The following is a 26,899-nucleotide window of genomic DNA, read 5'->3' as shown; positions in this document are numbered from 1 at the left end:
CACTGATAAATACAGGGAGGCTAGGTGTGCCAAAGCCCAATTGGTATCAATGTGACTTAAGCTTGGCTAACTATGTCTGGATTGCAGTCTCTGACTCCAGCCACTCTGTACATCTAAGAACACCATTGACCAGAAAATCGCCGCACCACCTCTACTGAAATGAATGGGAGCTGCTGAAGTGCACATTGGTGGAGCACCACTTTGAATGCAGTTGGGCTCTTGAGCAGTTCTCGTTCATTTCAGTGGGGCTTGCATTGGAGAACGCCCCAGTGGATTATGTTCTGCATGGGTTTTTTTTTTTAAACAAACAAAACAGAACTGTTTTTGAGGCCTGGCTTCCAAGATTTTCTAAAAAGGCCTTGTGCAAAGAGTCCATTGTGTCTCATTGGTATTTAGATGGGGAACAGCTGCTCCCTATACACATTTTGGTCCTCCCCCTTAACAACCCCTATTGATAACTAATCGCAGCCCAGACACTTCTATTAGCTATTTACCCAAAATCGAGTTGGCTAATGAAAATGTTTCTAATTAATACGAGGCAGATTAAAACTCATTACAGCAAGGTCGTTGGTAATGAGAGATAATCAGAGCGCAAATGACCGAGCTTGGAGCAAAATGAAGATGGAGCGCGAGCCAGGAAATCAGCACCAGCTGTGTGTGCATCAAACCGCAAGGGAGAAAGAGAACATGGCAAGGTGGCCAGAGCCTTAACGCAGGCTTTGCTGCAGGCCTAGGGTGGCTACCTGGCCTCTCCCTCCATGGCAAGGTGGCCAGAGCCTTAATGCAGGCTTTGCTGCAGGCCTAGGGTGGCTACCTGGCCTCTCCCTCCATGGCAAGGTGGCCGGAGCCTTAATGCAGGCTTTGCTGCAGGCCTAGGGTGGCTACCTGGCCTCTCCCTCCATGGCAAGGTGGCCGGAGCCTTAATGCAGGCTTTGCTGCAGGCCTAGGGTGGCTACCTGGCCTCTCCCTCCATGGCAAGGTGGCCGGAGCCTTAACGCAGGCTTTGCTGCAGGCCTAGGGTGGCTACCTGGCCTCTCCCTCCATGGCAAGGTGGCCAGAGCCTTAACTCAGGCTTTGCTGCAGGCCTAGGGTGGCTACCTGGCCTCTCCCCCCATGGCAAGGTGGTGCTTTTGATTCGGGCATATGTCTGAGGGGTTGTGTCGGTGGGAGTGCAAAATTTTGCACAGTGGTGGCTTTGGAGACTCCAGAAGGGCTTTTCTCAGCGCACTCCTGAAGGTGATCTGTGTACATCCTGATGCATTTAATTCACTGGACTGGAGCTACTTAGCAAGTAAATGAGTTATAACTTACAGACTTCAGGCATGTGGGATCTACTTTGATTTTTCTTAGAGCCCTGAGTTCTGCCAAGTGGAGCCTCGTGCAGAAGACAATGACCTGGTTTGGACAAAATGGCAGTCTACCACGGGTTAATTTACCCCTGGGATGCCCCAGCATGTAGTCTCCGCCATTATGAATATATAGGCCTTGGCCGGGGGTTGCCGGGGCTTGTTGTGTCATGTGAACCCGGGCGGCGGGGGTTATTTGAGGATTAAACAACCCTCTCATAAGCCACGGTCTGTTTTAGGGTTATGCAAGCGTTGTTTGACCCTCAAATAACCCCTGCAGCCCAGGCTTGCAAAACACAACAAACCACGGCAACCCCCAGCCAGGGCTTGCATAGTTATAATGGCGGCTGATGCACACCACAGCATGATGGGCTTTTGTGTCATGTGAACTGGCCTGTACACTTAGAATGAAAGAATCCTAAGCCCAGGAATTTGTTTTGAGTACCAGAACTGAATGGATATCATAATCCTTCCACCTAAAAATCCACTCCAGGTTAGCCCAAGGTTTCTTCATCTCAGCATTATAGTTTGGGCATGGGGTGTTGCCTCTGTTAAACAGCTGGGAGTAAAGAATCCTTGGTGATCTACTGCAAATCACCCAGAAATCTACTGGTAGATCTACTGGTACCAGTAGATCCAGATCTACCTTTGGCCCGCTTCTGACTTAGAACATGAAATCCTGATTCTAAATGCAATACACTGTAGCACTCCCTCAAATGCTGGTGTAACATCACATGTTGTGCCCTTGTCATTCTTGTTAATGGATTCACAGGTCTTAGATAGGGGGAAGCTTGGCACTGCATGTTTCTATGTGAGATCTGGTGCCCCAACAGCAACACAAATGAGCACTTCCCTGAAGGAGAGAACTAATGACAGAGCCCCTGTCTTGGAGAGAGCTTGGCTGAAATCCCCATTCCGCCATGAAACTCACTGGGCGACTTTGGGCCAGCTACCATCTCTCATCCTAACCTCTCCCACAGAGTTATTGGCCTGGTTCAAACAGGTTTGTTTCCTCCTCAAATAAGCCATGCTGCCTGGGTTCAGATGACAGGACAAGCTGGGCCCAGGTGGGCAATTAGGCAAATGGTGCTTGGCATGCACCAGCACATGCCACAGCTTAAACAAACAAACCGGGTCATTGTGAATGCAAAAAGAGGGTGAGTTGGGGAGGAGGTCCATGTATGCATCCTGAGCTCCGTAGAGGATTAGTGAGCTTAAATATAATGAAAGCAATACTAGGAGAAGCTGTGTGCATGAGGCCAGAGTGCAGAAGCATCCAGAGGAGAAAAGAAAACCACCTCTGTCACAGGTCGCCCTTAAGGAGCTGGCTGTTATAATTATAAACCTAAAATTATAAACCTAAAAAACACAAAACAGTACACTTTCCTATGAGTTGATCCAGATTTATGCTGGATCAATTGTGATGGTGGAAGTGGACTTTCCTGCCCCTTCCTTTCCATGGCAGCCCCTCCAGCCCCCTGAAAATGCTAAAATAAGAATCAGGAGACCTTATTGAATATGTGGGGGAAGGGAGATCCACAAAAATTGGGCAGAGGGACTTCCTGTGAGCAGAAAGCAGATCCTGGATCCAGCCCTATAAGTTTGGAGTTGTTTCTCCCCAGAGGGCTACTATGGTGAGGAAATAGAGGATGAGGTGGCTTCCACATTTAGATCAGTGGGACAGGGTGGACGGATCTTTCTTTTCCTCTTTTTTGTTTTGTTCTGTTGAAATTTTACAATAAAAATTAATTATAAGAAACAACAGAATTGCTCTTACCAGCAGATCATCACAATTCCCAGTACAGTAAACCATTCCAATTGGGTTGTTTCCAACGGACCTAGAAATAACCTGGGTAAACCCATCTCTCTTCAAGGGAAATGGAGGAGGATCAATACAGGAGTGCTGTAGTAATCTCCCCCCTCCCCCCCATGTTTGCAACTGAGGTTGGCTGGATGCAAGCTGATTTAGGTACAAATAAGAACACTGTTAGAGTGAAGCAGGTATAATTAGAGCTGCATGACATTTTTCCTACATAAAGATAATCTCCACGTAGAAAAGAAATTACAAACAGTTTGAAGACAATGCCAAAGTTTATTTTGTTGCCTTCAGTTATTTTGCCATGGAGTAACTCCCAGAGACATGGCAAAATGTTATAGAGATATTCATGCTGTTCTCAGACATGATGATATGCTTGAATGGCCTTTTTCCTACAGTATTCTATATAGAAAAAATGTCACGTATAAAGCAATTCTTAGGGCACAGAGAAATTGGTTTTATAGTAATTTCCTCGGAGAACTGTCATTTTGTTTGGGGATCTAGAGATATCTAACTGACTTCCATAACCACACCAAAGTACAATTTCCAGGATTCTTTGTGGGAAGCAATGACATTTAATCTGGTATAAAACCAATATAAGCTTATAGCATATATATGAACACAGACACAAGATTCTTGTAGGATCTTAGATCACTGGTGGTGAAATGGGTCTGAAGGCCACAGTATCCCAACTCCTTTGTAACTATGCTCCCCGAGAAGTTTAACCAACCCATATAATCAAATTTATATTGCGCTCTAAGACTTGCTCTGCCAACACATAGGCACCAACTGCAGTGCTCTACCAGAAATGCTGTAGGGCAAGAAGGAATAAACTTCCTTGAATTTCATGGGAATTACTGTGTGTGTGTACATGTACACACTCCCTATAAAGCCATGGCTCTTGCGATGATGCAATTTAATTTTATTTTAAACAAAGATTTCTTGTTTAAACAATTGTGGAGAAAAGCTTAATAACGCAAGCGTGGTGAATTCTCAGAGCTCAGAAACCAGACGGCAAATAAAAGCAATCCAAACCAACATACCTCGGCATTTGTTGGTGCACAAAAATTACGATTTTTATGTCAATCATGTGATTTCCTGGGTTTGACTAATGCTTTCTTTTATTTTGGCTTTGACACTGGTGGCACCATCTCATTTTTCATCGTCATTGTCCTTGTAATCTGTTCTACATTTTCATTTCTGTCCTTTTGTTTCAGTGCACCCTGCTTTTGCTCCAGTGGCTGCCGTGTTATAAAGAAACCGATCTGAATTCCATCTGCTGCTGGGCTGCCAGATCTCCCAGTGTGTTTGACTCCATCTGGAGTTTCCCATAATCTTTCCTCAGCCTAATGTAACACAAATATATAGGCCCGCATTGCAGTTTTACCAACCACAGCCATGTTGTGTTGCCTTGTCCTGAGGGCAGAACCACATATTACTCCATCAAACATGTGTTCCCAAACCCTACTCTACTAGAACAATATTATGATGGCAGTATAACGAGCTGCAGTCTTAATTGACTGGATGAGGCCTAATAAATGAGGTGCAATCCAGACAAGACAGAGGTGCTGCTGGTGGATGCTTGTCTGCCCAGGTGAGTGGTGCTCAACCTATATTAGAAGGAGTTGCACTCCCCCATGCTCAAACCATGGCCTGCCTTGATTGTAGTCCATCCCAAGTGCCCAGACTCCCGAATTCCCTCCCAAGTGCACTACTCAGTTGTTCAGCAGGCTGGTCGGAGTGGGGTGGGGAGGAAGTGTGCAGGATTGACCCGTCCCACATACTGTCCTTCCCATGTAAATTTCACTCTTCCTATCCCACAAAATAGGAGTTTGGCGGACTAAGGGGGGAATGCAATCGGGACTGGGAAGAAGACTGACTAGGTTAAACATTTCATCCCTCAGACAAGACATATTCTTTATTATTTGTTTTCTTCATTCTTTTTCATTCAACCATATAACTGAAGTCTTATATCTGCAGGGTTGGCTCATAGTGTTTTGTTGATTGTGAGACAGCAAATGTGAAAGCCTTTTACTATAGAGTAATTTGTAAAATAAAAATAAAAATAGATGCCTCAATTAGGAGGAAGGAGTTTGTCAGTATTCCATTTTTGTGTCACATATGGCCTTTGGACACACACATGCAAGGAGCCCAGGGTGGCATATCCCCTTTCCTGTCTCCCTTCTAGTCTCTATTTCTCTTTGCCACACACAGCTGTACCCTGGCAAATGATGTTTAAGAAGCATATTTACCTGAAACCGACATATTAATTGAGTTTTATCTTCCAAGGTGACACTTTTTGTTAGCCTGAGAACCTGGCTAGCATTGCCTCACAAAATCACATGGACAGCGGGCACACTTTGCTCTCAAGCACGGGTTGACTTTGAGGAATCTATCTATCTATCTATCTATCTATCTATCTATCTATCTATCTATCTATCTAATTCATTAGTTGCCGTACAGCTGAAGCTCTCAGAGCAATGTACACAATAAAAGCAAAAACAATAAATCCAATAACAAAAGACATTAAAAATTATTATTTTAAAAACAGCTACAAAAATGCCGCATTTTAAAAAGATAAATGACTGAGCAGCTAAAAACCATGGGGAAACAGCCTGGTTGCTTGACTGCGTTCAATGACTTTGCTGATGTGTGTTTTTAGTGTAGCCAAGCAAGTAGCCTATGCTTGCCCCTAGCAACCAAGAGTTAGCTAGGGTATATTTTAGTAAGTCCACTTACCTGTTTGTTTAGTTTCCTCCCCCTAAAAATGTCAATGTGACAAACAGATTTTTTGTGCTTTTTCCTACCTAAAAATGTCAGTGTGACAAATAGGTTTGCAAATGTGTGTATTTTGTTAGTACGCTCATCAGGGAACCATTCTAGCTCCCTGGGATTGTCTGTAGCTCCCTGTTAAGGGTATGGTAGAGGGCAAACCTGGATTTGCTTTACAGTAATGTGTGAAATAGCCTTAAAGACTGGTTTCTGCTGAGACTGTAACTACAAATGTTTTTACTATTCTTATAAATTGAATTTCTGCAGCCTGCTAAATACACTTTGCATCTGTGTTACTAACTGCTTCCCCCCTGCCCCATTCAAACCATATTTTGGGGGCAATTGTGAATCATACAAGTTAAAAATGAACTGTGCAGAAAGGTGTACAACCAAATGGGCTTTTGTAAATTTTATTCAATTAACAGGTTCAACTTGAATGTAGAGTTGAATTTAGAATCCCCTGGGTTTAATGCTGTTGGCGATCCAGTGAGGTGCAGAGCTGGCTTTGGACATGAAATGCTCAGGTTCAAACCCTCCTTTGAGCAGTGGATATTTCCTCTTGCCTATTCTTCTAAACAAAATAATCCAGCTTGGTACAGCATCCCTTCATGTACAAGACTTTATGGGCTGCTTTCCATAGTTCTTCTTTGAGGTGAGATAGCCAGAACTGAATACAGTATGTCAATATATCACCAATTCATATGGTGACACTGGTGCTGTGTATTTTAATATTCTTTTCTGTTGATGCATTCATCCAGTCTAACAGAATGTTTGCTTTATTGCCAGCTGCTGTGCATTGACTGGATGTTTTGTTGAACTATCCAGGAAGATGCTCAGCTCATTCTCATGAAGGGTCAACTGTTAATATAGATCCCATCACTGTATACGAGTAGTACAGACAGTTCCTTTTTTGATTTTGCTTAATCTTGGGCTTGTCTGTATTGAGTTTAATTTGTCACTATACAGTCCTGGCACCTAGCTGTGTTAAATAATCCAGGCCTTCCTTGGATTGAATCTGGAGCCTCCTGTGGCCCTGATTGATTCTTTAGTACTGGGATCTCCAATGTGGAGCCCGATGGCATCATTGTGCCCACAGACACCTCTCTTGGCATCTGTCAGGCTCCCTGCCCTTCCTGATTTTTATGTTATTTCTTAAGAATATTTCTTTTTAATTGGCATGCTGGCATGCTGCAAAGTACAAGTGCCATCTTTATTTGGGTTCAAAAGAAGGGGTTTGTGTTTTGGAGTACAGACCTCATCTCTGCCTTGTACTTAGTTTCTTGACAGGGCCAGCCTTACCATTATACGAACTGATGGGCCCACATCAGATGGAGGAGCAGTAAATTACACCTCTCCCCACCCCTTCTAAGAGGGGCTGGTGCTGCCCCACTCCCTTCAATGGGTGCTTGGAGGGCCCTGCCAACTGTTCTCCCACTGTACCGTCGCCTGAAGTGAGGGAGAGCTGGCGGGGCTCTGTGGAGCAGTAGCTACTCTCCCATCGCGTATGCCCCAGCTTCCCCTTACAGGAGTTGGGGTCTCAGAGGAGCAGGCAAACCCTGTGAGAGTCCAGTCAAGCTCTCGTGATAGCCCTGCACCTGGAAAGGGGCATGAGGCAGTGAAGGGTGGTGGTGGTGGTGAAGGAGGCGGCAGCAGCCAGCCGATGGGTGGATGAGCAGTGGTAGCGCATGTTCTTGCTTCAGGCACCAAGATACCTTGGGCTGGGGCTGGTTCTGTTACTTTTTTTTTAGTCTCACCAGTTTGTTTTCTGGGAAATGAGTGTTTTGTGGCCAGCTATGCCCATCATGGGAGCTGTTTTATGAATGGGCAACTCCCCCAGAACAGCCATTTCGTGAGAGGACCCACGGCACTCTCTCAAAATTCCAAATGTGCCCATCAGCCAGAAAGGTTGGGGATCCCTGCTGTTTCCTCCATCTGCAAACTGTCCTGGTGGCTCAGAGAGTAAGGCACCTGGGCTCTACTGCTAGGCTCCTCACTTTGAGCCTGCTGGTACTTATAGCCATTTATACTTGCCAAATAAGCTAGTAGCCATTGCCATATCTTGTAGCAGTGCATTCCATTAATTTTTATACGTTGCATAAGAAGTGCTTTCTTTTGTCTTTTCATGACCGTACTGCCAGTCAGTTTCTGTGGTGGCTGCCCAACTCTGGAATGCCCTTCCAAGAGAGATTGTATTTTTTCAGGTGCCAGGTTAAAATGCTTTTATTTGCCTGGGCATTTTAATTTGTTTAAAGTTTAATATTGTGGTATGGTTTTAGCTCATTGGTGAATTTTTTATCCCTCTCATTTTTAATGGATTGATATTTTACTGTGTTGCATTGTTGATGTTTTATTTTATCTTTGTACACCACTCTGGAACCTACTTTTGTGGGTGAACAGAACATTTTAAAAACACACACACAAATCAATACATTATAATATACTAGAGCTCATTTTTCACTGGATAATACTGGCTGGCTGAGTTAGTCAATCAGATAAGACCTAAGTTCAACCAACCCTGGATTCACTAGGCAGACTTGGGGAAGTCAACAAAGTGTACAGGTTTATTGTAAGGATGAATGGGATTAGATTTGTAAAGTGTTTTGCATAATTAAAATATGCTATACCGAATGATTAATAGTAACAATAGTTCAATAATCACTACTTCTGTTTTTCCATTACTATATTATGTCAGTCAGGTGGTTTCTGTTTCTTAGCCATGACTAATGTTTTCCAATATTTTGGGTTTGACGCTAGTGGCAACGTCTCATTTCTCAGTGTTGACTGCAATTTTAATAAAGCAACTGGCTCTATATCATTGGTGCTATCTGGTCCTTGTCATAATTGTTCTCAGTATCAGAATAAAAAGAAATGTGGCTTCTGAAATCTTGTTACCACCAGAAACTCAACTTTTGCTTTCCAAACTCAATAAAATCTAGCTCAGCGGCAGATTGGTGGGTGTCACACATTCTTAAGGTGTGTCCAGCCATGCCTACATGCTTAGCTTGCTTAGTGCAGTCCTCTGTTGTTCTAAGCATGCCCAGAAACGTATCAGACCCTCATAGGGTGGCCATGTGTCCTACTTTATAGAGGGCCCTCCTCTATTTGAAGGGCTGTCAAAGGACAGTGCTCTCCTGAAGGGCTGTTTGAAGGGCTGTCCAGTCTAAGTCTGGCCATTAGAAGGTAGTGCTGGGTCTTGAAGTTGCCCATCAATAGCTAGCACCTGGGCAGTAGACCCAGCAGACACACAGGTCACCTGGTCACAGTTTCTCCCACCACTGTGAGATGTATTGTGTTTCTATTTAAACCACAGCAATTGGATGTTCATCATTTTGATAACTCTCTGGAAAGCAGTATATACATTTGTGTAATAAATACATAAATAAATAAATACATAAATTATTCCTGGTTCCTGGCTTATGTCAGATGTCTACCCACAGCCCAGCCTGCACTTCCTTGCAGGGGTGGGGGGTCAGTTCCTTGGGGAGGCTGCAGATTCCATGAGTATGGACTTTGGAGGTCCAAATTCAGCGGACTCTGGCTCAAAGGCCTCCAGTCTGATGGGCTCAGGCCTGGTCATGATGTTGGGGCTTGGGTCAACATCCAGCATTTCTTGTGTTTGGTACCACTGGTCCAATGGATCTGAGTTCAGGCTCAGGCTGGGGGTTCTAATACCTCGGTCCTCTTAAAGTTAAAACGGGGCTGGTCTTGATGCTAGGTCAGTCAGTTCCATGTTGATGAATGGGAGAGAAAGAATTGCTGAGTCCTGGGTTCTTCTGAGGGAGAAAGGAAGGGGTGCAGTTTACCTTATATGGCAGGGATAGGGAACCTCCAGTCCGTAGGCTGAATTTGGCCCACTAGGCCACTGCATCTGATCCATGGAAGCTTCCTCACAGAAGTGAGTCTGGTAGGAGAATGACTTGAGCTGCAGGCTGAAGGATCACTCCTTGAGGCTGTGGCTCAGTCAGCTTCACTTCACCCTCACCATCCCTAGTTTGGAATGGGGAGGGAAAGTGAAGCCAGTATGCAACTCAGCCTCATGTTGAGGAAAGGCACCACAAGGCACTGGCTGAGTCCCATGTGTGCATGCCTATGTGCATGTGTGTGTGCAGTGACAAGTGTGTTGGGGGCGCATGCTAGTAGTGGAGCAGTGGCCCTGCCCATTGCTGGTACACAGCCCTTGATGCGCTTGTCTGAAGCCGATTCAGCCCTCAGGCCAAAATGGGTTCCCAATCTGTTATATAGGGTAATAAGCAGAATTCTTTCATTTTCTTTCTCAGTACACTGATGGCATTGGATTCCTGTCCAGATCTAGTGATAACAATTGGACATTTGTCTGGGACTGAACCTCAAGTCAAGTACTTAAAAAGTTTAGGCAATGTCTGATCAGTAGCCATGTTTTTGCATCTTGTACAATAATTATTTTCTAACAGTTTATAAGGGACTTCATCAAAGGCCATTGGAAGAAGTTCTGTTAAATATCTTCTCTCTTTATTTTTGCCCTACTTTGTTGAATGTTCAAAATACTGTAATAAATTCGGGAGGAAATTATTTTTTCCTTTGGTAAAAGCTATGATGGGTTGTCACATAGCATATTCCATGAGGTGATGTATAGCTTTGTCGTTAATTATTGTTTCATCTTTTTTATTTGTTGCTGAAGTAATTTGAGAGCCCTAGCGAGGTTCTGTGGCTAAAGGTTTAATGAAAAACGCAGGAATGCTTAAATCTGTTGGGCTCAGGAGATTTGGGTTCAAGAACTTGATCAACCATGAGCTTGCTATGTGACTTTTTGGACAAGAACATAAGGCTAAATAGGATCATCTCTACTGGTTCCTCTGGTCACTGCGTGTGGCTGGGCTGACAAACAGCAGTATGCTCTGTGTTCATTATCAGGGTGCTGCTGCAGGTAAACAAGAATTGAGCCAATAACAGAGCTGCCCTGATGGTTCAGGGAGTAAAGTGCCTGGGCCTTGCTATCCCTACTTTCCAGTTCCCTGGCATCTTAGATTGTGTTTTAGAACTCTTGGGTATATACCAGGGGTAGAGAACCTTAGGCCTGGGAGTAAAATCTGGCTGTCCAGTCTGGCCCTCAAGGGTTCCTCAAATAGCCATGCTCCTTTCCCCCGACCACTGATGGTTTGGTGGTTTCCCACTTTTGTGCAGGTTTTCCACCATTCTAAAAGGGTGAAATTCCTCTCCCTTTGAAATGGATGAAAAGCCTCTCCTAGGGCTTAGTTACTGGAAGGAAGAGTTTTAAACTAAAATATGGTGGTTTTTGGCTCCACCCCTTCTGGTCTCACCTACCACTGGGATGTGGCCCCCAGGAACTTCTCTAAAATGGAATGCAGCCCTCGGGCTGAAAGTGGTTTTGCATTTCTGGTGAACGCCGCTGAGATCCGGTGACTGGTTAGATGTTTAACTTGTCAATTTGCCCATGGCAGCTGGGAGGATGTTTTCCTTAACCTTTTGCACTCTTGCAGCCTAAACTCTCGTATATTCCAAGTTGCTAGAGTGAACAGTTCATCTTCTTTATTCCATCCCTTTAGATAGTTCAAGGCTAACATGCCTTCCCCTAATACTGGTTTCTCTAAACTGAGTGTGGACTAGTTTCTTCAGTCTTCTTGTTAATAAGATGCTTTACAGAAGCCAGAAGGAACTTGAGCTATAGGAGCAACTATTAGTGCCTAGCACTTGCATGCTCTGTAAGTACTGTGTCAATCTCCTTGCTAATATGGTCCACAGACATGGGTGGCACAGGCCAAAACCGAGACAGTAGGACAAAACTCCTATACAAGTTGACAACTTTATATTTAATTAATAATAAGCTAATTTATTGCTTGAGTCCAAAGACCATTGCAAAAAAAAAAGCAAAAACAAAAAAACAGGATACAAACAATTTAAACAATAGAAGATTTACATAATATGATCAAAAAGTCCAAGTTTAAAAACAACACCTACAGCATGGGGAAAGAATGTAACCATTAAAACTAGGGCAGAAATTAAACCTTGCCAGAATACAATTTTATACAATCAAATCTTGGGCTTACTGTGGCACTTCAGGTGAAGACAGAAACTTTTCCCTGCACCTTGCAGCCTTGATTGCAAATGTTGCTACCCTTTGAACAACAAACTGAATTTCAGATTGTAAAAGAAAATACAATTTCTGTGATATGCTCCAATATTTCATTTTCTTTAAGAAAGAATCTAGATAGTTTTCTCTAATATCGAAGTATAGCCTACACTCAAGCATGTAGTGGGCCAAATCCTCCAATGCTAGATCTCCACAAACACACAATGTCTTCTGAGCTGGAATACCATAGTATCTCCCCCATTTCATCATTGTGTCCATTTGTTCAAAACGTAGTCTAGTAAAAGCAGTCCGATATTCCATTTTCATGGGAAATTATATTGAATTAAAATACAGTTATCCTGCTTTTCTCAGGTTCACAGAGGATTCCTTAAGAAACTCAATTTTTGAGATAACTTTCCCCATATTTCGCTAGTTTTGGGGCTACACTGTTATTTAAGCTGTAGGGAAACTCTCACACTGGATGCAGTTTTAGGGCTAAACATGATGCCATTCACATAATTACCAATTGTGTGAATGGCTCTTTAAAAGTAAATAGGTGTAGTGGGCCTAATCCAGACTGGCAACCTGGCAGGAGGGGGGCTTTAAACCTCTGCCTTCCACTGCAGTCCTAGTGGACCCAATCAGGATCAAGAATCTGGTGGGTGGGCATGGGGCCTTTAAACTTTTGTCCCGACTGCAGTTGTGATCTGGATCAGGGTCCCTTCACCTGCTATTTGCATGGGAAGCGAAGCTCCCATTTGCACCAATGGAAGATTTTCTTCCAATGTAAACAGCAGGTGCAGAACCTTGATCTGGATTGGGACCACATTGGAGGACAGAGGTTTAATGCCCACTGTCCAGCAGGGTCCCAATCTGATCCCCCACCCCCTGGTGCCTGCTATTACTTTTTAAAAAGCTATTCACACAATTGCTAGTTTTATGAATGGCATTTCATCTAGTTTGGTTTTAGTCTCTCATTCAAACTCTATAAAAATAGTTTAGTACATATGTGATAATGTGTATGGTGTGTGTGTTTTAAAAGTAGCATTAAATACTGTATGACCCTTTCAATAAGTGTTCTGGAAATGCAGAAAGAACGTTAGCCCAAGTTCTTCATTATGTTCCTTACGGCAGCCTTATGTAAATGCTTTGTAAAAGTAGTTGTAAAAAGAAGTAGTAGTAGCTTGTACTTTATCATGAAATACCATGGTCAGGGATTGTGAATTATGATGGCAGAGAATTCCACCATGGATCTCGGGGAGGCCGAATGCCAGTGCATTCGGCCCCCCGAAACCTGTGGCGGAACGGCCTGCCCCCCCCCCCCGCGGATCCCCCCGGGACGAGACTTACCTGGGGCGGATCTTCTGGGCGGTGGCGGCTCTGGCGGCGGCTCCGGCGGCAGCTCCGGCGGCGGCGGTGGCTGGTCTTCCGACCGGCTGCCGCCGCCGCCATTTGCAGTTTTTTTCTTTTCTTTTTTACACACACATGACAGGCTACGTAAGTTTTTATGTAGCCTAAAATGTCTGGGTAAAAAAAAAAAAAAAAGGCATACGCAAATGGCGGCGGCTGTAGCCGCCATTTGCGTACGCTTTTTTTTTTTTTACCCAGACGTTTTAGGCTACGTAAAAACTTACATAGCCTAAAAAGACTGGGTAAAAAAAAAAAAAAGGCGTATGCAAATGGCTGCCATTTGCGTTCCTTATTTTGGGCTGTCTTAGTCTATGTAAATAATTAAATAAATTATTTAATTTAATTTAATTACGTAAATAATAGCATCCGCTACGCTATTTGTGTTCCCCTTATTTTCGCCGTCTTAATCTATGTTAATATTTACGTAGATTAAGACGTCAAAAATAAGGAACGCATATGGCAGCGGCCTTAGCCGCCGCCATTTGCATACGCGGTTTTTTTTTCCCCCAGAGCCCTCCACGGCCGGAAATCCAGCTGCGGATGGCTCTGGCCTGGCTGGGCCTTGCCGGCTGCTCCGCGGAGCTGCCGCGGAGCACAGCCGACTGCGGAGGATTCCGGGGGGGAGGAACAGAGCGCCTCCCCCCCCCGTCGAGGATTCCGGGGGGAGGGACAGAACGCCTCCCCCCCCCATAAACATAATCCACAAACAGGTAAGTGATTTTCGTACATCCCTAGTATCACAGGTTACGGGTACACTGAGTCAACTGAAAACAGGATTAAAAATCATGATTTCCTTATTTGGCTTTGGGGATTATTCGCCGTGCCTTGCCTTATGTGTCTTCTGCTGACATGGTTGCCATCCTTAGAAATAATGGAGGATGATCTATTCTGTGGCCTGCCTTCAACCTGAACATTTAAAGGAGGAGAAAGCTATCAATGACCATTAGTCACAAGGGCTGCATATTGCCTCCAATATCAGAGGTAGTGTGCATCTGAGTACTAGTTGCTGAGGAACATGAGCAGGAGGGTGCTACTGTACTCATGTCCCAGGGGCATCTGGTTGGCCACTGTGGGAACATAATGCTGGGCTAAATAGTCCTTTTGTCTGAGCCAGCATGGTTCTTCCTTTGTCCTTAATTTGCCCTCTTAGAGCCTTTCTACACAAGGCTTTTATTGTGGGCTTGTGATTGCTCACACATGTTTGTGAGTCCTTTACATGATGTCATCCTCCTCCAGGGCCTCTCCAGCTCTTTGCAACCATTTTTCTGGCTTTTTTTTTTTAGATCAAGGGAAATGTGGTATTATTTAGAAATAGCAGAATGAGACTCTCATGTAGTTGCACAATTCTGGTATACCACAGTGCCATCTAGTGGTTGTGTAATGAAACATGTAGAAAGGCAGAGAAAGACAGACACACACACACACCGGGGAAAAACACATGTACAGGAGCCCATCTTAATCTCAAAGAATTCGGAAGCAGAAGCCTCAGTAAAGGTGTGGGTTAAAAGCCTCATGTGGAAAAGCCCTTCGTATTTGTCTACACGTTGGTGCTCAATATTATTATACATAAGGATCCTAGTGGGACTAGTTTGTACGTACTCCCTTAGCTCTGGATGAGAGAGAATCACCATCTGGTAGAATTATGCCATCTTTGCAGTAATGCCTGGCTGTGACGCATTCAGGATGTTTTCTAGTAAACTGAGGCAAACAAGCATTTTGAGCTTGCCTTTAGGAGGTGCATCCCCATCAGGGTTAGATGCCCAACCATGGTCTCTTTTAGGCCCTTGGTTCAAGCTCATGCATTCACATGGAGACTTACTTTTGGGTGTTCCCAGTTGCCCTGACTACTGGGAAACACCCAAGGATACTCTGTGCAGTTACACAATACACACACACACACACTTGCTTTCTCAACATGAGAATATTAAGAATGTGAAGAATCGGGGTTAAGTGGCCGTTTTTCCTTTTCAAGAGCATTTAGCCTTCTCTTCCTTTCTTCTGGAATGCAGGTTAATTTTGGAGAGCTATAGAAAGATACACCCTGCTTTTGTTGGCTGCTGATATTCCCCCCACCCCCACCTTTTTTTCCCCTCTGCTGAGACAGTGTCGAGGACAATTATCCAAGCTGCATAAAAGCTGCTTCCCCGTAATGGGCTGAACTCCCTGTACTGTGACAAACTGCCCAGCTGCTCTGGCTCCATCCCTCCCTCTTCCCACCCCCATCTGCACCCTTTCGTTTCCAGTTTCTCTTGTTTCCTTCTCTTTTCCCTCATGACATGTATGCCACTCAAAAGGGAAGAGGTAGAGAATAGACAGCCAAGTCAGAGTCATGTAGAATGCCTCCCCGCTGCTTTCCTCAGGCAGATCATGAAAACATAAGAAGAGCTGTGCTGGATCAGATCAGAGGCCTATCAAATCCACATGCTCTTCACACAGTGGCCAACCAGGTGCCCCAGTGGGAAGCCCACAAGCAGGCCATGAGTGCAACTGCACCCTCCTGCTTATGTTCCCCAGAAACTGGTATCTCTAGCACACTGCCTCTGATACTGGAGGTAGCATATAGCCATCATGACTAGTAGCCATTGATAGCCTTACCTTCCATGAATTTCTCTAAGCCCCTTTTACAGCCATCTATGCTGGTGGCCATCACTACATCTTGTGGTAGCAAATTCCATACTTTAACTATGGAATTAACAGTACGTGACTACTGTGCTCATGGCATGCTTCTTCATGACTGTAGCTTCCTGCTCATTGTGAGACTGTTATTTCTGGGGGGTGAAAGCTGCCATTTTGCATGCCATTGCTCAGTCCACATCAAGAAGGTTTGCAGAGGCATCCAAGATGGCCACTTTTGCTTGTAGTCGCCACAGATAGAAGAGTTGTGAGCACTGGATTTCAGAGATGCTGGGGCCAACATTTTTGCATCCATCCACTTTTCTGCTGCACATTGTGTACGCCTTAAGGCACGCCTGCATGGTGCTTATTGAAGAGGTTGCATGTACTCATGCAGCACTGCTAATGCCTGCTCTCTGAAGATGTTGTGGATACCAGCCCACATCAGTCCCTGGCCTGTCTATAGAGGCTAATGGAAGCAATGCAAGCATTGCAACCTGTAGGCATCAACACAGGGCATGCTGGGGGGAAAAGGTATCTGCTTTTTCCAAAGACGCTTCCCTAATGGTAAACTTCAGGAACCTTATGATTATTCTTCTGAACAACAAAGGACGTAAAACAGCTTCACAATTGCATCTGGAATTCTGGGAAGAGAAGATGTGGAAACATGTAGCATACCGTTTACAGAAGTTGATGCATACTTTTAAATGAGTCTCTGTCTCTCTCTCCAGGTGCATCTACGTTCTGCAGAACGTCTCCGAGACCTGTGCTGTGCCAATCGAGGCACCTTCATCAAAGTGGGACAGCACCTGGGGGCTCTTGACTATCTCTTGCCTGAGGAATACACCCACACACTCAAGGTGCTACACAGCGAAGCTCCCCAGAGCAGCATGCAGGAGATCGAGCAAGTGATCCGGGAGGACCTGGGTAAAGGGGTACGTGAGACAACAGGCAGTTGTTGACTGTCTAGTCCAGTAAGAGCAATTTGCATGTTCTGGGTAACAGAACACTGCTTTGAATAGACGTAGGGGCTTTCTTGGTGTTTTCTTGCAATAAACACACTGTTATATGCACATTTGTTGTGCAGAAGACAGGCATCTTTCTCCATGGTGGTGTTTCTGGTGCAGAAATATTGCATTCTTGCAGTGCTCAAACAGGACTATTTCGTCACTGCAAGAATACAAGTTCTTTCTCCTTGTTCTCTTGTCTATTGCTGTTTTGCCATGCTCAGTGCTGTTAGGTGACTGTCACAGGTAATTCTTTGGATAATACCTGTACCTTTGCTGTTGATGAGCTACAACTGCCCAGCCTTAAACCTGTACCATTTTGTATATGTTAATTTTGTGATTTCCCTAGCACCTGATACAGGGGATAGCTCACAGGAGGCATATCTCATTAAGATAAGGCTGTGGGATTCGTCTGTTCTTAGTCACTGGAGACAGACAATATTTACTGCACAAAGTTATTCATGTCCTTTAGCTTATTGCAAATGCCTGGTTAGTTAAAAAGGGGCCAAGAGTGAATTGCTGCACATGGGCTGCAGTATAGCCATGAGTGACATAAGTAGAACAAAACATGGAAAGACCTGTCAGGGGTCCAATCATGCACAAGACTGATGCCAATTTCGGGTCAGTTTTAGCCCACAAGTTAAATCCAGAATATGCAACTGACTGGCAACAGGCTCAACAATTGCACCACCAATGAAGCCAAGGGCTAAGCAGAGTTTATGAGCTGAGGAGCTTGTCTAAAGTGGACATAGAAGTGGGTAGGATAAGATACAGAGGGATAGAGGGGTCAGTGAGACATTCAGAAGGTTAGGTGGCATCAAACAGGAAATGCAAGACAATCTGGCAGGCTGCATTGCAGTAAAAATGCCGGAGAGAGTATTGGTCTGACCCAGAGAATCATAGAAAACCTTGTACCTAATTAGGGTATGACTGCCTGTGGGCCAATCAGAGTTCTTTGACAAGACAGGTTACCATTGAGCTGTTGAGCTCTCTGTTGCCAGGGCAGTGAATAGTACAGAAGCTCTGTCTGGGAGTCCAAAGGTCAGCAGTTCAAATTCCACAGGCAACCATTTTAGACAGAGCCATGACTACCGCAGAGCAGAAAGCATGGACCTCCTCCTTCTCCTAAGAGATGTTGCCTGAAGGATTTGGAGGATCCCGGACATCCTACTGAAGAATGAATGAACAATTAATAGGAAGAAGTGGGCCCCCACAACAAAGCGTGGCTTCTGTGTATGGGATGGAGGCCCTCAAAGCTCCCCCTTCTCAGGCCAGAAGACTCCCGGGGGAAGAAAGCCTTCCTGCTTGAGACCTTTGAAGGTGACAGCTGACCCAATCTGTGCCTTCAAGCACTCTCTGGTATCCCTCCACAGTGCTGGGCTGTTTCCCACCTAAGGAAGGAGAGGTTTGAAGGGGGCGCTGCTGCATAGAGGGGAGCTGGGCTTCAGTAAAATTGCCAGGACCTGCTAAAATCAGCAGCAAACTTGTCTGCAAAAAGCTACATGTAGCCAGTTTGTGCTGTTCCTAGCTGCACTGTACCATTTCCAGACAAGCACTTGTCAGCCTTCTACATTTGCAAGCCCCCCAATTAACCCCAAATGAAAAATAAATAAATCCCCATAATAACGACATACATTGTTGCTGTCTTTCAGACTGAGGCCATTTGGTAGCCAAGAAGCGATGTCACCATTAACTTCATATCTGGGAGTCAGATTACCTTTCAGATACCCTGTTACTTTCCCTGTCTTCATATTTGGTTATGCATCAAGCCTGAGGCCAGATATGAAGAATGTGTATGTGTGTGTGGGGTGGGGTGGGGTGGGCTCCAGTGTGTGTTAGAGTTAAGAGGAAAGATTGAGGCAGAAGCCTATAATGGGGTAGAGAAGAGAGAGTGAGGCTTTTTAGTATGTGATGAGGTTGAAATGCAGGCTGTGCAGCAGAATGGGAACAGCTAGTAGAACTGGAGCTATGTGTTTGTGATAAAGGGCTCTAGGCGCATTATATAAGGCAGGGATGCAGAACCTCAGGCCTTCTGAGGAACTCTGGGGGACCAGGCCTGAGGTTCTCCACCCCACCTCACCAATTACCAAAGACCCCTTGCACCCCTGCAAGCTTGCAGAAGGGAGGTCAGAGGTTCTCTTTAAATAAGTGGTGTGGAACCTCAGGCCTGAGAGTAAATCCAGCCCTCCTGGGGTCCCCAGAGGGCCACGTCCCCTTCCCCTCTCCCTCAGCTACTGATCGTTTGGTGGTTTCCTGGCTTTTGTGCAGTTTTCCCCCAATTCTAAAAGGGTGAAATCTTCTAAGGCTTAGTTACTGGCAGTGAGAGCTTTAAGCTAAAAGATGGTGGTATTTGTGGGATTTTAGGCCCCACTCCTGTCAACCACTGGAATGCGGCCCCTGAGAGCTTCTCCAAAATGGAATTTGGCCCTTGGGCTGAGAGAAGTTTAACACTCCTGATATAAAGGCACTTTTCTCATGGGTTAACATGCATAGGGAGGTGAATGACATCATCAGAAATTATGCTCTTTGGATAGACAAGTGCAGATGTGAGTAGGTGGGCAAGCCTCCAAGTAGCCTTTGCTGGAAATAGGAATAATGATAGGAAAGTGGAGACTAAGGTGTAGATCAGTGGTAGGCAACATGGTGCCCACAGGCACCAGTGCACCCCCAGACACCTTTCTTGGTGCCCACCAAAGTGCCCTACCTCACTTAAATTTTTTTTTAACACATTTTTTTTACCAGCAGCTGGGATCACTGTGGAAATTGTTTCTGTTGATACTGAAAACTGTGGGCTCAAAGGAGTTGTTTAGTGTGTTGGAGCCCAGACCCCATTTCTACCTTGTACTCAGTCTTTTGGGCAGGTTACTTGTCCTTTGCCACACCTCCCATGGCAGCCATTTTGTGGTGATGCCCAGGACAGCTTCTCAAATTGCCAAATATGCCCACGGCCTAAACAGGTTGCCTACCCTTGGTGTAGATGGATAGGAATGTTCACAACTAAGGCCAAATGATGCTGCCCAAGGGATAGCCCCATCCTCACTGAATTGTGACATCATCATGGCATTTGCTGCTGAAAATGAGCCTCTTTGATGTCATCCTGCCTGCTTTCTGAATGGTGTGGTGTGATGCAGTGCCTAATACTGAGTCGGGCCATTGTCCATCTAGCTCCATGTTGGTCTATTTCAGCCTTCCTCAACCTCATGTCCTCCAAATGTGTTGAACTACAAATTCCTTGGTAGCTGGGGATGGTGGGAGTTGTTGTCCAACACATCTGGAAGGTACCAGGTTGGGGAAGGCTGATCCATTTCTACTGACAGCAGCCCTCCAAAGTCTCAGGTCTTCTCCAATCTTGTTACCATTTTAAATTAGAGGTGCTAGGGACTGAACTTGGGTTTTTTTGCATGCCAGATGTGGGCTCTGCCACAGAGCTATTGTCTCTACCACATAACAGATGAAACAATAGCCCAACTATCAAAATATATCCTTTTAAAAAACTTTTTCAGTTTCTAGTTTGGCTGAGGAGGAGTAACAACAATACATTGAAAAGCATGTATAAGATATCGGTTAAACATAGATTTCAACAGATAAACCTCTTAAGACTCTTATCCACTACCACCTCAATAGTAGCCATCAGTAGCTAGCCCAAATACAGACGTGATTATTGCTCTTGGAAGTGTTGTGGCCCAGCCCAGCACTGGGCCTTATAGTTTATAGCCAGAATCTGATCAGAAGTGGTCCAGAAGAATTTGGGCCTATACAGCCTATGGAATGTCAGAATCTGTGTGAGCTTATCTCTTTCAGTGTCCTCAGATGAAAGCAGGTGGGAGTTAAGTTACTCCTGTCCAGCTGCTAGTTTTGTCCTTGACAGGGAAGGAAGCTGGCAGCCTCTCTGTGAGAACCTAACAGAAGAGGGGGTGGTTTTTGAAAGTGTCACACAAGTTGAAGCGTCAGCTCAGGAGGGCCAAATGGAGACCCTCCAAATGGCCTCGTTGATGGGCTAAAATTCCTTGTCAGTTATTCAGGAGGAGGGCTATGGCAGCCACACCTTTATTTTTAAGCAGATGCCCAGGCTGGGAGCCTTTACTAACTAACTAACTAACTTACTTACTTTATTTATTTATTTAAAACATTTCTATCCTGCCCTATATCATTAAGATCTCAAGGCAGCGTACAGATAAAATCAGTTTAAACAGTATAAAACAATAAATAGTTTAAACACCTAAAAACATATTAAACTATTAAACAAACTCATACCAGTTACAATCTAAAACAATAAAACAGTTAAAACAATATGCTAGGGAATGCATTTAGCCCTCAAAGGCTTTGGTCAGCCATATTTTTACTTGGCGCTGAAACAAGACCAATGTCTGCGTCTTTACTGTGCAAAATCCTCTCTGTTTGGACTTACTACAGTCTGAGCCTCTTGAGACATTCTTCACATGGACTCTCCATCCAGTTTTGACTCTTGTCTCTTTGAACTTTGTATTGTTAAGAACCTACCATGACAAATCCCCTTCCTTGTTGTGGCGAAGGGGCTTGCGTAACTCAGTGAAGCCATAAGCTATGCCGTGCAGGGCCACCCAAGACGGACAGGTCATGGCAGAGAGTTCTGACAAAATGTGGTCCACTGGAGAAGGAAATGGCAACCCACTCCAGTATTCCTGCCGAGAAAACCCCATGGAACATACCACAAGGCTAAAAGATATGATGCCAGAAGATGAGCCCCTCAGGTCAGAAAGTGTCCAATATACTACTGGGGAAGAGCAGAGGGAATTTCCAAGTAGTGCCAGAAAGAGTGAAGTGGCTGGGCCAAAGCCGAAAGGACACTCAGCTGTGGATGTGTCTGGTGGTGAAAAGAAAATCCGATGCTGTAAAGAACAATATTGTTTAGGAACCTGGAATGTCAGATCAATGAATCAAGGTAAGCTGGAGGTGGTCAAACATGAGATGGCAAGATTGAACATCGACATCTTGGGAATCAGCGAACTCAAATGGACAGGCATGGGCGAATTTAATTCAGGTGACCATCATATCTACTATTGTGGGAAAGAATCCCTTAGAAGAAATGGAGTAGCACTCATAGGCAACAAAAGGGTGGAAAAGCAGTACTGGGGTACAATCTCAAAAATGATAGAATGATCTCAGTACAAATCCAAGGCAAACCATTCAACATCACAGTAATTCAAGTCTATGCCCCAACCACTGAGGCCGAAGAAGCTGAGGTTGATCGGTTCTATGAAGACCTACAACACCTTCTAGAACTAACACCAAAAAAAGATGTCCTCTTCATCATAGGGGATTGGAATGCTAAAGTAGGAAGTCAAGAAATCACCGGGATAACAGGCAGGCATGGCCTTGGTGTACAAAATGAAGCAGGACAAAAGCTAATAGAGTTTTGCCAAGAGAACATGCTGATCATAGCAAACACTCTTTTCCAACAGCACAAGAGGCGACTCTACACATGGACATCACCAGATGGTCAATATCGAAATCAGATTGATTATGTCCTTTGCAGCCAAAGATGGAGAAGCTCCATACAGTCAGTAAAAACAAGACCTGGAGCTGACTGTGGCTCAGATCATGAGCTGCTTCTTGCAAAATTTCGGCTTAAATTGAAGAACGTCGGGAAAACCACTAAACCGTTCAGGTATGACCTAAATCATATCCCTGATGAATATACAGTGGAGGTGAGGAATAGATTTCAGGGATTAGACCTGATAGACAGAGTGCCTGAGGAACTATGGACGGAGGTCCGTAACATTGTTCAGGAGGCAGCAACTCAATCCATCCCCAAGAAAAAGAAATGCAAGAAAGCCAAGTGGCTGTCTGATGAGGCTTTACAAGTAGCTGAGGAAAGAAGGGAAGCGAAAAGCAAGGGAGAAAGGGGAAGATATACCCAACTGAATGCAGAGTTCCAGAGAATAGCAAGGAGAGACAAGAAGGCCTTCTTAAATGAACAATGCAAAGAAATCGAGGAAAACAACAGAATGGGAAAGACTAGAGATCTCTTCAAGAAAATTGGAGATCTCAAGGGAACGTTTTGTGCAAAAACGGGCATGATAAAGGACAAAGAAGGCAGGGACCTAACAGAAGCAGATGAGATTAAGAAGAGGTGGCAAGAATACACAGAAGAACTATACAGGAAAGATCTGAATGTCCCTGATAGCCATGATAGTGCAGTCACTGAACTTGAGCCGGACATCCTAGAGAGTGAAGTCAAGTGGGCCTTAGGAAGCATTAGTAACAACAAAGCTAGCGGAGATGACAGTATTCCAGCTGAGTTATTTAAAATCCTAAAAGATGATGCTGTTAAAGTGCTGCATTCAATATGCCAACAAATCTGGAACACTCAGCAGTGGCCACAAGACTGGAAAAGGTCAGTTTACATTCCAATTCCAAAGAAGGACAACGCCAAAGAGTGTTCAAACTACCGCACAATTGCGCTCATTTCACATGCCAGCAAGGTTATGCTCAAAATCCTACAAGCTAGGCTTCAGCAGTATGTGAACTGAGAACTACCGGAAGTACAAGCTGGGTTTAGAAGAGGCAGAGGAACTAGAGATCAAATCGCCAACATTCGCTGCATCATGGAGAAAGCAAGAGAATTCCAGAAAAATGTCTATTTCTGCTTCATTGACTACGCTAAAGCCTTTGATTGTGTGGATCACAACAAACTGTGGCAAATTCTTAAAGTGATGGGAGTACCAGACCACCTTACCTGTCTCCTGAGAAACCTGTACGAGGGTCAAGAAGCAACAGTCAGAACCAGACATGGAACAACCGATTGGTTCAAAATTGGGAAAGGAGTACGACAAGGCTGCATATTGTCACCCTGCTTATTTAACTTATATGCAGAGTACATCATGAGAAATGCCGGGTTGGATGAATCAGAGGTCGGAATTAAGATTGCTGGGAGAATTATCAACAACCTCCGATATGCAGACGATACCACCCTAATGGCAGAAAGCGAAGAGGATCTCAAGAGCCTCTTGTTGAGGGTGAAAGAGGAGAGTGCAAAAGCTGGTTTGAAACTCAACATTAAAAAAACTAAAATCATGGCATCTGGCCCCATCACTTCCTGGCATATAGAAGGGGAAGAAATGGAAGCAGTGACAGATTTTACTTTCTTGGGCTCCAAGATCACCGCAGACGGTGACTGTAGCCATGAAATTAAAAGACGCTTGCTCCTTGGGAGGAAAGCTATGGCCAACCTAGACAGCATAGTAAGAAGCAGAGACATCACCTTGCCGACAAAGGTCTGTCTAATCAAAGCTATGGTTTTCCCAGTAGTAATGTATGGCTGTGAGAGCTGGACTATAAGGAAGGCTGAGCGCCGAAGAATTGATGCTTTCGAACTGTGGTGCTGGAGAAGTCTCTTACGAGTCCCCTGGACTGCAAGGAGGTCAAATCAGTCCATCCTAAAGGAAATCAACCCTGAGTGCTCATTGGAAGGACAGATCCTGAAGCTGAAGCTCAAATATTTTGGCCACCTAATGCGAAGAGAAAACTCTCTGGAAAAGACCCTGATGCTGGGAAAGACTGAAGGCAAAAGGAGAAGGGGACGGCAGAGGATGAGATGGCTAGATAGCATCACGGATGCAATGAATATGAACTTGAGCACGTTCCGGGAGAGAGCGCAGGACAGGAAGGCCTGGCGTGCTATGGTCCATGGGGTCACGAAGAGTCGGACACGACTGAACGACTGAACAACAACAACAACCATGACAAATACTGCTATACTTTTCATAGACCTTGAATTCTTGTTTGCAATGGATTTGGACCCATGTAGCATGGGAGATACCAAAGTGGAAGCTATGGTTGTCAAAATCTCTCTGTGTGTGGGATTACTCCGGATTTACTCTTGAACCTGTCTTGACTCCTGGATTTCATAGGCCTTGACCCATGTAGCATGGAAGTTCCAACGAAGATTTCAAGGTTGGGCTAAACCCCTGCATGTGTGGATTTGTTTAGGTGTTTTTCTAGAGCCTTTGTCTGTGATTGCTTGGGATGGCTTATACCAGGAATCATTCAAGCCCCTTTCTCCGTGTTTGGAAACCCTTGTCTTGGATTGCCTGGGATGGCTTATACTTTGGAGCCCCTTGCCCTGTGTTCTGAGCCTGTAGAGATTACAACAGGGAAACCAAGTTGTCTGGATCTCTGACATGATCATAGTTATTAGCTTTGGATTGTTTGGAATTACTTATGGAGCCTATAGCTAATTGTCACCAGCTATATGATTTCTGAAGAATTTAACCATTAAGCTTTTACTGTGAGATTTGCTACAACAAAAGAGTCTCAGAATGCCAGAGTGTGTGCCTGAAGGACTGAGTCCATGACAGGAAGGTGCTCGGACCTGAGGTCTGGAGAGTCTGCAAGGGAAGGGTAGATTGTAAATTCCTAGTTTTGTTTTATTTTTATTTTTTTTATTTATTCGTTTTTTATGCCACCCTACAACAAAAGTTTCTCAGGGCAGATCGCACAATAAAAGGTTAGAAACAGGTGGAAAACAATAAATACAGTAATAAAATTCTAAAATGCCTGGGAGAAGAGAAATGTCTTCACCTGGCACCAAAACGATAGCAGTGTGTGTGTGCCAGGCAATGTCAGGGTGGAAACTGAGCCCATAGAGCCCCAGAGCAGTTCTGATTCTGACTGAGGAAGAACAGCAATCCATGGGAGAGGAGCTCGCTCATCTCTCATAAGCACAGCAGCTGGCAGAGACTCCTCCTGCCAGCATTCCTGGGATAGATAGTGACCCTGGCAGCGAGAGAGTGCTGGAGGGGGGGCTTGCTGGGCGCAGACGCAGGGAGTGACGACAGATGGAGGGTGCAGAAAGGAGGCGTAGCGCTTGCTTGGCACGCAAACAACGGTCGCGTCCCGAGGACCCAAGGGAAAGAGGGAGGATCTCTCCCTAGCCCATAAGTTCAGGGTCTTCCCATGGTTCTCCTTCAAATGGGGACCAACTGCCTATTCCCAGTGCAGTTCCTTGCTTAGTCACTAGTAATTAGTATCTGTAAGAGTCATAAAGGAATAAAGGAATAAAGCCTTGGAAAGCATCCTCATCGTCTGTGTCCTGAGTTGGCTATTGGAGGGGACTGCAACAGGCAGCTAGGGCGCTCCTGACAGGCAAGCCTTCTTGGGGAGGACATTCCATAAACAGGTGCCACAAATGAGAAGGCTCCTTCTCTTGTTACTTCCCACCGAACTTCATTCAGAGGGGGCACCTGGAGGAGGGCCTCTTAAGATGACCTAAGTGTCCAGGCAGGCACATATTGGATGAGGTGTTCCTTTAGATACTGTGGCCCCAAGGCATTTAGGGCCTTAAAGATCACCATCAACCATTTGAATCTGGCCTGGAAACAGAATGGAAGCCAGTGCTGCTGATGAAGTACTGACATGTCATGATTGTATCGACTAGTCCCGGTTAGTAGCCCGGCAATTCTATTTTGGACTAACTGAAGTTTCCAAACCAATTTCCAATGTAGCACCATATACGATACATTGCAATAATCCATCTGGATCTGGATCTACAACTATCTGAGGAATTATGGCTCGCCATAGATGGAAGAGATGAACCCTGGGATATGTTGGGCCAAGCCCTTTAGGGCTTTATAGATGAACAGTGCAATCCCATACGTGTCTATTCAGAGGTAAGCCCCATTGTGGTTTCAGTGGGACTTACTGCCAGGTAAGTTGATATAGGATTGCAGTCCAAACCAGCACCTGGAATGCCTATAGGTAGCCAGTGCAGAAGTCTATGCCCACAAGCTCTTTGCCCTGTTCTTAGGAATACTTTGCATTTCATTGTGTTTCCACAGAACAGGGGGGCACATTTTTGTACATTATTCATATTTTTAGGATTGGACCC

The 26,899-nt window shown here is 44.8% G+C and overlaps 1 protein-coding gene across 2 annotated transcripts in view; it reads left to right on the top strand.

Moving 5' to 3' along the window:
• ADCK1 (aarF domain containing kinase 1) overlaps window positions 1–26,899 on the top strand; it is a 177,000-nt gene that overhangs the window by 48,094 nt on the left and 102,007 nt on the right. For both annotated transcript variants that reach the window (XM_084841401.1, XM_084841404.1), the window contains exon 4: window positions 16,756–16,959. In XM_084841401.1, coding sequence (XP_084697527.1) covers window positions 16,756–16,959 — 204 coding nt within the window. The remainder of the gene's footprint in view (window positions 1–16,755; window positions 16,960–26,899) is intronic.

The sequence above is a fragment of the Heloderma suspectum genome, chromosome 1, assembly GCF_057233095.1.
Source record: "Heloderma suspectum isolate Gila_16-S chromosome 1, 16-S_ref, whole genome shotgun sequence".
NCBI classification, from domain to species: domain Eukaryota; kingdom Metazoa; phylum Chordata; class Lepidosauria; order Squamata; family Helodermatidae; genus Heloderma; species Heloderma suspectum.
The sequence above is the reverse complement of the archived record's forward strand: the minus strand, read 5'-3'. Positions and strand labels throughout refer to the sequence as shown.